The 11,372-nt window shown below is 54.5% G+C and overlaps 1 protein-coding gene across 2 annotated transcripts; it reads left to right on the top strand.

Moving 5' to 3' along the window:
- The first annotated feature begins 905 nt into the window (after nt 1-905).
- On the top strand, nt 906-11,026 carry PLEKHF1 (pleckstrin homology and FYVE domain containing 1). 2 transcript variants are annotated; one of them, XM_081512490.1, is made up of 2 exons: nt 906-1,188; nt 9,390-11,026. In XM_081512490.1, exon 2 carries the CDS (start codon nt 9,404-9,406, stop codon nt 10,241-10,243), a length of 840 nt encoding a protein of 279 aa, XP_081368616.1. In that variant the 5' UTR covers nt 906-1,188; nt 9,390-9,403; the 3' UTR covers nt 10,244-11,026. The 2 variants fall into 2 exon arrangements, with proteins under 2 accessions (XP_081368616.1, XP_081368615.1); XM_081512489.1 differs by lacking the exon at nt 906-1,188 and adding an exon at nt 1,788-2,177.
- The last annotated feature ends 346 nt before the right edge of the window (nt 11,027-11,372 follow it).

Below are 11,372 nucleotides of genomic sequence, written 5' to 3'. Positions count from 1 at the left end.
AGGCTCCGCCGTCCCTGGGATTCTCCAGGCAAGAACACTGGAGTGGGCTGCCATTTCCTTCTCCAATGCATGAAAGTGCAAAGTGAAAGCGAAGTTGCTCAGTCGTGTCTGACTCTTCGAGACCCCATGGACTTCAGACTACCAGGCTTCTCCGTCCATGGGATTTTCCAGGCAAGAGTACTGGAGTGGGTTGCCATTGCCTTCTCCCCTCTCAAGATGAAGTGCTGGCAATACATTTTATAAGTGTTTAAGTACTTTTGTGAGGCTGTGGCTTCAGTTGGGTGAGGGTAATAGCTAGGAAGATGGTGGAGTTGGGGATGCCGTGATGGGGGACGTGGAGGTCATAGGTCCAAGGTCACAGGTGGTGGCCTGCTTACTTCCCCATCGATCGCCTCCACTCCCCTTCTTTCTCTTAGCCTCTCCCTGCTCTCTCCTCCCTCACCCCAACCCCTTCCCCTGTGGGAATGTGCCCATGTCCTGGCCCCACTCCACTCCAGCTGGGAAAGGCAGATCACCAGCACCAGGCCCCACCTCACAGCCTCTGCCCACACCACCCAGGAGAGCAGGTCACCCCCCTGCTCAGCTCATGCCTCCCAGCACCAGCCCTCCAGGCCCCAGCCCTGGGCAGAATCCGAGGTCTGGACCCAAGCACCTGGAGCTTCCTTCTGCGTTGGTCCTGGCCCAGTGTGCACTGCCCTGGCCTGAGCCAGCGCCTCTTCGCAGTTACCGGGCTCTGCCCTATTTGGCAAGGCAAACTCATCCGTGCCACAGACATTTACTAAAGGCTGAACTCAGCTCTCAGCACTGGGGAAAGGGAGGAATGAACAAGATGGGTACAGTCCAGCCCACAGGGCTCACAGTCTAGGTGGGGCAGAGAAGCCATGAACATGTAAACAAGTGACTTCAGGTTGAGAGATGTGGTTTACAAAATAGCAAAACGGGAGTGAGGCAGATGAAGGTGACCTCAGAGGTCAGGGAAGCCTCTGAGGAGGTGACAGTTTGAGTTGGATCTCAATGCCAAAAATGCAGCCACGAGAAGATCTGGCGGCAAAAAGGAAGTGCAAAGGCCCAGAGGTGAGAACAACCTTGGGGTTTGGAGGAACAGGAAGAAGAAGCTAGTGTGAAACTAAGTGTTGAGAGGAGGCCAGAAGGAGGTTAAGACAACCCTCCAGGAGTGATGACACTGAGGTTTGGACTTTCATTTCAGTTCAGTGTTGCGGGGTGGGTGGGGGAGGGTGGAGAAAGAGGACAGAACCGGTTGATAATGTTGGAGCTAGGTGATGGGTACACGGAGTCCATTAGTCTCTTTCCTTCAGTGTATGTTTGAAAGTTTCCACTACACAAGTTTAAAATATAAAACATAAAATGCTGAAGACTTTTAATATTATGATTATCAATCTCTCGATTGCTGAGAGAGGACTATGCCAGCCAGCAGCAGGGAGTCCCACCAGCGGCGGCGGAAGGCACAGTAACGCCACCGCCTCCCTCCCCAACCCCTTCCCTGGCCCGAAGGCCCCGCTTGGATGAGTTCGAAGTCTCCTGCGGGGCCAGAGTGCGGAGCGCGGTGGCGGAAAGGGAAACTGGGGGGCTTGAGTCTGGGTTCCCAGTCCCGGGAGAGAGCGACAAGGAAGCCCCACGCCCGCACCCCCCGCAGCGCCAACACACCCAAACGCACTCGAAGTCTGGCCGCTCTGCCCGCGCACATTTCTCTGGAACTCGGGCTCCGAGAGTTGGCGTCCAGGCTCCGCCCCCGCCTCGCGCCCAGGCTTCGATTGGCCGAGCCGCCGGGAGGGGCGTGTCGAGGAGAGTTGGAACGCGGCGGCTTGGGCGGCGGGGGTTGGCCCCCTCCGGCAAGCGGAACGCGGCAGCCCAGTGCGGTCTGTCTGGCCGGCTGCCTGGTGGGGCGCGAGACGCGAGGGGCCCCGGCTGAGGAGGTGAGGGTCACCAGCCAGGCCGCGGCGCGCGGAGCAGACGGGCTTCCGGCCGACTGCCTCCCAGCTCTCCCGGGCTCCTGGTCTAGGTGGCCCCTGGACTCGGGCGGGGCGGTCGCGCAGCCAGTGCCATCTCGGACTCTGGCCCCAAGCAAAGGCACGGACCGAGGCGCTCATTGCTGGCTAGTGGGGCTGGAGGCGGGGCGGGGGCTGCCAGGAGCTCCAAGGACGGCGGGGTGAAAACAGGTAAGGGGGTCTCCGCAGGGTGCCCGGGGGGATGCACGAAGTGAGAGCAGAAACGGTCTGGAGACGCCTGTGGGTGCTGAGGCCCGGGGCAGCAAGGATCTCAGAGCTCCTGCTGTCTGGAGATGGTTCGGGGATTCCTGACTCACGCCATCGTGGGGGCCGCCAGTCTTGGTCCCAGTCTGCAGGGTGTGGAGCAGTGGGCAGGGATAGTTGGCCCAGGGAAGCGGGGAGGAGAGACAGGGTGGTAGCGCTTTCCAGGTGGCCTGGGTGCTCACTGGCCTCCGAAGCATCTGAGTTTGTGACTTTTGGTGGGAGTTGTGAAAGAAAACAAGGCCAGGCTTAATCTCCAATTTCACAGAGGAAGTACTGAGACTGACCCAGAGAGAGGTGGCAGTTCCTTCCCAGCCTGGAATCACCCGGAATCTCCTTCCCTTTCTCTCTCACTGAACACCTGAAGAGCTGTGCAGGGGAGAGTTGTCATCAGCCCCTTTTTCAGATAGGAAAGTGGACGCCCTGAGTCAGTTTGTAACTTGATCAGGGATATATATTCGTTTGGAATTTGAACAGCATTGTTATCTCACCACCAGGGAGGTCAGAAGCCAGGGAAGAGGAGAGGATGATTGCTCGAGAATTTCCACTCAATGCTGGCATGTTCCTGGGCATGTAATTTACACTGGGGTTGTCTCTGACTTCAGCCTGTGTCCCTGCACACATCAGCCCCCAGGGTTGTCGGGATGGGCAACTGAGGCAGCCCAGCTGAGCTAAGGGAGTTGTGCAACCCAGCCCACTACAAGGAAGGAAAGGGCTGGGCAGCTCAGCCAAGCTAATGGATCTGCCCAGGCCACCCCTTGACCTGGGTGGAGAGGGTTGAAGGTTGGAGATCTGGCATTTGGAGAGGGGCTCTGCCCTCTGAACTTGAGGATTTCTGATTCTGTCTTCAGCAGCTCATGGTTGTCTTGGAGCTGGGACCTTGGGCAGTGACTTTGATGATGGAGGTGGCACCATCCCCAATGGGGCTTTTGTGAAGAGTTGGCATGATAATACTTGCAATGTGCTTACCATTGCGCCTGGTGAGCTGTAAGCTCTCAGTTAATGGGACCCCTGGTTTATTTTCCTTATTACTATTCTTTTCACGGAGGAGGGCTTTCCAGGAAGCATAGAACTGGACAAGCCTGAGGGGTGGCCCCTCTGGAAGGAAAGGACACTTGGATTGTGGCACCTCCCTCAGTGTACTTGGAGAAAAACTCAGATCCTCGTCTTGGCCTGTGGACCTGCAAGACTGGCTCTTACAGCACCTTTAACCTTACCTGTTACTTCTCCTGCCTCCATAGTCAGGTATTTGAGCTGTTCCTGCAGCCCAGAACTTATTTCCCTCAGGCCTTTGCATGGCTAAGATCCTTCACATTCAGGTTGGTGCAAGGTCACTTCCTCACTAGGCCTTTCCTGACCACCACTCTCACCCTAGCCTTGCTCAGCACCTCAGCCCTTTTCTTTGTGGCATTCACAATCAGAAATCACCTTGTTGATTTATTGATACTTTCTAGTCTGGCTGTCGCACCAGGCTGTCTGATACTGAAGGGTCTGGTCCCTATCTTCCAGCTGTAACCTGGTGCCTAGTCCTGCCTAGTAGGACTGTGCCAGGCACGTAGTAGGACTTTAGTAAATATTTAGAAGGTGAAGTCAAGTAGGCATGAAGACAACGTGGGCCGGGGTGGGACTGGAGGGAATGAGGGTCAGGTGATAAATTAGCTCTGCCCTAATCTGGGGAAGCCAAGGGATAGCCCAAAGGGCCAACACCCTGACTCCCTCTGTGACCTTGGCCAGGTAACTCCCTCTCTGATAAGCAATGTCCCCAACTGTAACTCTTAATGGAAGGATGGACCTGAGTGCCCCTCCCAGGTCCTACTATACAGGGTTCCCAGGTTGGGGCCCCAGATAGCTCTTCAAATCTCAAAGACTGTGTCCAAGTAGAGGAGACTAGCTCCATCAGGACATGGCCCCATGTCAGGTGCGTCCCTGGAGTAGGCATGTGATGCATTTGACGGTGTGTGGTGGTATAGATCAGGGGTCTGCAAACTTTTTCTGTGAAGGGCCAAATGGTAAATAGTCTAGGCTTTGGAGGCCAATCTCTGTTGCATATGGCTATGTTCCAATAAATTGTTTTTAGAGAAGCAGGCAGTGGTTCGGGCTTGGTTTAGATGTGCTACCCCTGGTGTAGATCACGTGTGACACCTCGACTGTCAGGCATAGAACCCTGGCCACCCAGTGACACTTGGAGCGTGGCTTGCTCACTGGGAGCCGTTGGCCTAACTCAGATGGTGGGATCACTGGTGTTCAGGAGCCATGTTCAGCCCTGGAGCCTGCCCCATTTCCAAAATGGGCAAGAAAGGGCTGGTCTGTTTACTTCCCTGCTCCCAGACACTAGCCCTTCATGAGTGTCCACCTTCTGTCAGCACTTGGGGTACCACACAGGGGTCAGCACAGGCTGTCTTGAGGCAGGCAGCCACAAAAGGAGTGGGCACAGGCTTAGCTCTCTCCTCGCCCTGTCCTAAGGGAGGGTAGTTCACTTCTTTAGTGAGAAAAATAAAAAGAGGATTTCCCATCTGCTGGGAGGGAAGGGGAAAGGGGGGTGGGGTTGCTGCCACATTTACCAAGAAAATCTCCATGGGGCTTTCCTTGGGGGTCCGGTGGCTAAGACTCGACACTTCTACTGCAGTGGGGTACAGGTTGGACCCCTGATCAGGGAAATAAGCTGTTGACATGGCCAAGAAAAAAAATCTCCAGGCCATGTTAAACCAGGTGTGAAGTGAAGTTCTGGTTGTGGTGGCAGCTGTGGGGGGCGGATGTCGGGAGCTCCCCAGGAGGATGCCGTCTGCTGGCCCCCTATCCCAGCTGCGACTTGCTGCAGGCCCATGGAGGAAGAGACACGAAAGTCTTCCCACTACCCCATCTGTGTGTGGGCTCAGCTCAGAGCCCAGACCCCTTTCATGGTCACCAGGGACTCCCCATCCTTCCTGGGCCATGTTTTGCTGCCAACAACTGAACGGGGTCTACCAGTGCCTGGAGGTATCTGTAAACCACTGATGAGGGACCCAGCAGTGTGGGGCATCCTGGGACCTCCTACAAGGGGCAAGGAGACAGTGCTACTGGCCCTCCCCTGCCCAAAGCTCTCCCCTTCATGGGCGCTGCCCCTCACTTCCTCCATGCTGCCCACCTGGGTAGCATCTAGTCAGAGGTGGATTCTGCCTCCAGAGGTCACCTAACTCCACCAGGCCAGGGTTGCGGGGGGTGGGGGGAGGGTGGGGGGACGCCTGCTCTTCTCTCCACATGAAGTCCGTCTGCCTCGGCGCTGAACGTGTTAGGCCTTGGTGTGTGCTTGCAAGATTGGGGTTTCACCCACTTCTGCCAGGTGGCAACACCCAGGAGTTTTGGAGGGAACAAGTGGTGTTCCATCCTGAGATGTTCATCCTAGCATGTCCTGCAGCCTGGGCCCTGCTGCTGTGTGCTCAGGGGAGGCCCAGCCAGGTCACCCACTGAGAGGCCAGTAGAGCCTGCAGCTGTTGACCCAGACACTATACTATAATTCTTTCCTTTTTGAGGACCTTATATTTAGAAAGAGAGAAAGAAAAAGCTCATGTTCCCACTTCCCAGAATTGATTGGTACTGGGACTTTATCACATATGCTGCTGCCTTTTTTTTTTTTTAATGAAAGAAATAAAATATTGTAGATAAAGCTGAAATCTTTGATCCAACATGCCTAATGACATTCAGGTGTCCTCCCCCAGGCCATTTTTCTCCTGATCTTGCTTTGTGTCCATCTTTTTTTGTAAACCATCTTAACCATTTTTAAGCTTACAGTTCAGTAATATTAAGTATATTCCTATTGGTGTGAACTATCTCCAGAATTCTTTCCATCTTACAAAACTGAAATGCTAAACCCATTAAATAACAATTCTCCTCTCTCTCTCACCCCTTCTCCCCTGCTCTTCCTCTTCCTCCACCCCTAGCCCTGGTAACCACCTTGCTACTTTCTGTTTCTATGAATTTGGCTACTATAGATCTATCATATTAGTGGAATCATGTGATATTTGTCTTTTTGAGACTAGCTTATTTTAGTTGGCATAGTGTCTTCAAGATCCATCCATATCGTAGCAAGTGACAGGATTTCTTTTTAAGGCTGAATAATATTCCATTGTATGTCCATACCACATTTTGTTTATCCATTCATCCATCAGTGGACACTTGGGTTGCTTCCACTGCTTGACTGTTGTGAATAATGCTGCAGTGATCATGGTGTGCAAATACCATTTGGAGATCCTGCTTTCAGTTCTTTGGATAAATAATCATAAGTGGATTGCTGAATCATATGGTAGTTCTATTTTTAATTTTTAGAGGGGCCTCCATACTTTTTTCCCCAGTGACTGCACCAATTTACATTCCCACCCACAGTGCATGAAAGGTTCTAACTTTTCCACATCCCCCTGCCAACACTTATTTCCTGTTGTTGTTGTTTTTTTTTTTCTATAGCAGCCATCCTCATGGGTGAAAGGCTCCATCCTGTCCATTTTTATTTACAGATGTAGTTCATGAACACTTCTTAAATGTATAATTTTTGCATGCTGCTAAGTCGCTTCAGTCGTGTCCGACTCTGTGCGACCCCATAGACGGCAGCCCACCAGGCTCCGCCATCCCTGGGATTCTCCAGGCAAGAATACTGGAGTGGGTTGCATACACAGCATCAGATCGTTCTGCAGGGTGCTTTTTCCACTCAGCATTTGGTGTCTGTTTTCACTCCATGTTGCCCCATGTGGGTTGGGTGCTGACAGTAGCCCATTGTGTGAATGCACCCAGCTCACCCTTTGTTCTGCCCTTTCCCCTCTGCCAAGAATCTCTGTTGTTGCTGCCACAGGTCCTAAAGTCACTGCTCTTGGTGCCTCTCCTTCTGCTATGCTCTGAGCTTCTCCAGCGGAACCCTTATCCAGCCCATCCCAGGGGTCCCGGGGGTGGCCTCTGGAATGTTGCCAGACTGTCCACAACAGGGACGTGGTGACTGGTCCTAACAGGATGGCCCAGGGCAGTCACTGATAATCAGCTGGGTTTGCAACATGCAGCCCAGTTCAGCAGCCTAAAAATAGTGGTTCTTACATAAAGTGGTGTGGATAGCACTTCTCAGGACGGCTTGTGGTCTGAAAGGGGCAAGTGATACATGTCTTGGGGCTGAGCACCCCTGTTGTGTAATGCATCCAGCCCCCGCACTGGCCCCACTTCAGCCTCCCACAGGTGGCCAGACTTACGGAGCTGCAGTGTGGTGACCCAGAAACGCTGTGAGTGTGATCAGTTTGGCCAGGGGCGTGCTCTGTGCTTGTATGCGCGTGGTGGTGGCGGCGGCGGCGGCAGCTGTGGGGTCAGCTCTCTTGTGCTTCCTCTTCAGAGACAGGAGGTGGTGGCTCATTCCTCCCACAGTGGGCCTGAGGGAGCTTTGGTTCATTCATTCACTAGCCACTCAGGAAGCACCTCCTGTGTGCTTAGCACTGTTCCAGGTATTGGGGATACAGTGAATAAGAAAAGAATCCTGTTCTGATGGAATTTAGAAGTGGGTGAGGGAAATAGAAAACATGGAAGCAAACGATGGATAGACAAGAAAATATCAGGCCCTGATAAATCCTGTGAAGAAAAAGCAAAATAGGGTAACATCCTACAGAAGGGGTTGGCAAACTTTCTCTGTAAAGACAGTAAATTTTAGATTCTGTAACCATGTGGTCTCTATCACAGCTCTCAGCTCTGTTATTGCAGCAGGAAAGCAGCACACACCACTGTCAATGAATGACATGGCTCTGTTCCAATAAAGCTTTATTCACAAAACCAGGCTGTGGGCCAGATTTGACCCTCAGACCATGATTTTCCAAGCCTTTCCTGGGTTGCGGGAGAAGCTGCCTGAGCTGGGGTTGTCATAGAGACTCATTCGGAAAGGGAGATAGCCTTGCTGGAGTTGTGTGGTGAGTAGTGAGGAAACTAGGGCCAAGTGTGAGAGAGAAAAATGATGGAGCTTGCTCATTGGTTGAACGTTGGGCGTACAGGAAAGAGGAGATTCAAGGATGAGTCCTAGATTTTGGGCTTCTACAACTAGGTGAATGATGGTTTGTTTCTGAAAAGAAGAGGATCTGGTGGGAGGTCACGGTGGCAGCTCAGGGGAGAGTTGGGATTGCAGGCTTGACCTGGGTCAGCAGTGTTTGGGTGTCTTCAATGCTGTGAGTCTGGTGAGTCAAAGGGAGTGGGTGTGGACAGAGCAGAGGAGGCCCAGGTGAGATCTGGGGCTACCACGTGGAGTGCTTGGCAGAGGAGGATAGAGGCCTCTTGCTCCATGGGGGAGGGCTCTGAGCAGTGTGGTCTCCAGTGGTGCAGGCTCTGGGCTGCCTGATTCCTAACAGAGCCTCAGTTTCCTTCTGTCAACGGTAATTCTACGAGCTAGGGTTGGTGTGAGGACAAGTTGAGATAGTCATGATTGACATGGAGGAAGCACTCCAGTGGTGCTTGTGATGTTGGTGTTGGCGGTGTTCCATCAGAACAGGAGCCTTTTCTTAGTCACTGTCTCTCCAGTGCATGGAATGGTGCTAAGCACACAGTAGTTGCTTCCTGAGTGGCTAGTGAATGGGCCCACGGGCTGAGTGAGTGGGCTGCAGGGTCTGTGATGCTTTGGCTTGGTAGATGGGGGAGTCAGTGACCTTTGGGGTTGCAGCACTCCATTGTCTGGCATTCCCCAGCTGGTACAGGCTCCTGCACCCTTCTGCCTGGGGCAGACCCAAAGCACTGAGTAGTTAGTGTTCCCGCCCGGAAGCCCCTGATGGGAGTTGAGGCTCAATGTCCTTGTCCCTTGGGCAGTGGATGGTGTTGAGGCCTGTTCTACCCTGTCTTCCAAGGCTCCCCAAGGGTTGAGCCCCCCGCCCCTGCTCAGTCACACATCTTTACTACTGCCTTCCCATCCTGGACTGGCTTCCACGCGGCCCACATCTCCCAGTAACTCCATGTCTAAGGGGTGGCTTCTGGAGCAGCCAGTTTCCTTGGTTGAGTGGCACATCTGGCCCTCCTGGGTTGCAGAGTGGGTAATTAGTGGGTTGTCTGACCTATGGGTTGGGGATCTGGGGGTTGAGGGTGGTCTTGACCCCCAGCTATGTCAGAGCAAGCTGACGGTCTCCTCTGCCGCTCCTCCCACAGCCGAGTGGCTGAAGATGGTGGACTACCTGGCAAACACGGAGATCAACAGCCAGCGCATTGCGGCTGTCGAGAGCTGCTTCGGGGCATCAGGGCAGCCACTTGCCCTGCCGGGCCGAGTGCTGCTGGGTGAGGGCGTGCTGACCAAGGAGTGCCGCAAGAAGGCCAAACCACGCATCTTCTTCCTCTTCAACGACATCCTGGTGTACGGCAGTATCGTGCTGAACAAGCGCAAGTACCGCAGCCAGCACATCATTCCGCTGGAGGAGGTGACACTGGAGACGCTGCCGGAGACTCTGCAGGCCAAGAACCGTTGGATGATCAAGACGGCCAAGAAGTCCTTCGTGGTGTCAGCTGCCTCCGCCACGGAACGCCAGGAGTGGATCAGCCACATCGAGGAGTGCGTGCGGCGGCAGCTGCTGGCCACGGGCCTGCAGCCCAGCACAGAGCACGCGGCGCCCTGGATCCCCGACAAGGCCACAGACATCTGCATGCGCTGCACGCAGACGCGCTTCTCGGCGCTCACTCGGCGGCACCACTGCCGCAAATGTGGCTTTGTGGTCTGTGCCGAGTGCTCCCGCGAGCGCTTCCTCCTGCCGCGCCTCTCGCCCAAGCCCCTGCGCGTCTGCAGCCTCTGCTTCCGCGAGCTGGCCGCCCAGAAGCGGAAGGAGGACGTGGAGGAGCAGGGCCTCGGGTCCCCCGGGCCATCGGCCTACCTGGCGGGGGCCGTCTCCGGGGCGTCCAGTGGAGACGACGATGACTCAGACGAGGACAGGGAGGGCAGTGGGGATGCGGACTGGCCCAGCCGCATGGAGTTCTACGCCTCGGGCGTATCCTGGTCATCCTTCCACAGCTGACCCAAGGTCTGCAGACATGAGGCAGGGCTTCCCTGGTCACTTCAGTCCAAGCAGATGCCTCTGCCGGGACCCCTGAGAGGGCAGAGTTCCCCAAGCTGCCCAGCCCCCCGCAGGGCCCTCCCTACCCCATGGGTAGTGGGCACAGCGGAAGTGGCTCCTTTTCTCTGAACCCCCAATGCCTCTTTTTGGATATTGGCGTCCTTCTAGTTCCACTTAAGGTAATTACCTTTTCATTTAGCAAGCCCCAAATACCTAGGCCTCTTGGGAACAAATGTCCTTTCTCAGCCCTTTGAGCTGTAACTCCAGAATTAGACGATCCCAGGCACCTTTAGGGACAAGAGAGAAGGTAGGACTGGAGTGAGGTCTGCTCTTTTCTGAGGCCTTCAACCACCACACCTGGCCCTACCCCCTTGCAGAGAAGACTGTGGTTCCAGAGAGGCTTCCAGGAAACCAGCACCACCCACCCACCTTGCTGATGTCCACCTGTCTGGCTGCCTGGGCCTTGTCAGGCCAGGCATGTGAGCTCACCCAGAGCAAGGCAGGAGACTGCCATGCTGTGGGTGCCCGCCAGCCCCAGGGACTGCAGTCTGAGCTCCCCATGGTCCAGGGTGGCCTGCCAAGGCCTCTGGCCCAGTCTGAGCTCCCTCTAGATGTCTGATGCCCCTCAGTCCTGTCTCCATCCTTCCCTCTGCTGGGGAAAGCAGTGTTGTCTGTTAGGACTCTTACTACAAGTGACAGAAACCCTATCCAGACTGACTTAATAATAAAAAGAAGGTTTATTCACTCATGTGGTTGAAAAGTCCAGGAGTATTCTTACTTCAGATGCAACTCTGTGATCAAGGACTGAAGCCATACTAGGTGGCCAATGTCAACAACTGTCCACCACGCTGGGCATTCCTGAGAACACTGGCAGTTCCAGTGGGCTCAGATGTTAGCACCTCAGCATGGCTGGTTCCCAGAGACGGAGCCTCAGCCATCCAGGCACTGTGACTGTGGCCTAGCACCTGCAGGCCTGTTCACTTGGTGTGAGTTATCTAAACAGACAGGAAGCAAGTAAGGAAAAGGAGCCAGCTCTGATTGAGCCTTCCAGGTTTAAAGGTCTCCCATGTGGTCTCCTGCCCGGGCCTGC

The sequence above is a fragment of the Giraffa tippelskirchi genome, chromosome 7 (genome assembly GCF_054371585.1).
Source record: "Giraffa tippelskirchi isolate mGirTip1 chromosome 7, T2T-mGirTip1v1.2.pri, whole genome shotgun sequence".
Taxonomy (NCBI): Eukaryota; Metazoa; Chordata; class Mammalia; order Artiodactyla; family Giraffidae; genus Giraffa; species Giraffa tippelskirchi.
This window is presented reverse-complemented; position numbering and strand designations above follow the sequence as displayed.

Coding starts and splice junctions, on each gene's coding strand:
- PLEKHF1 (XM_081512490.1), top strand. CDS start 9,404: ATGGTGGACTACCTGGCAAACACGGAGATCAACAGCCAGCGCATTGCG.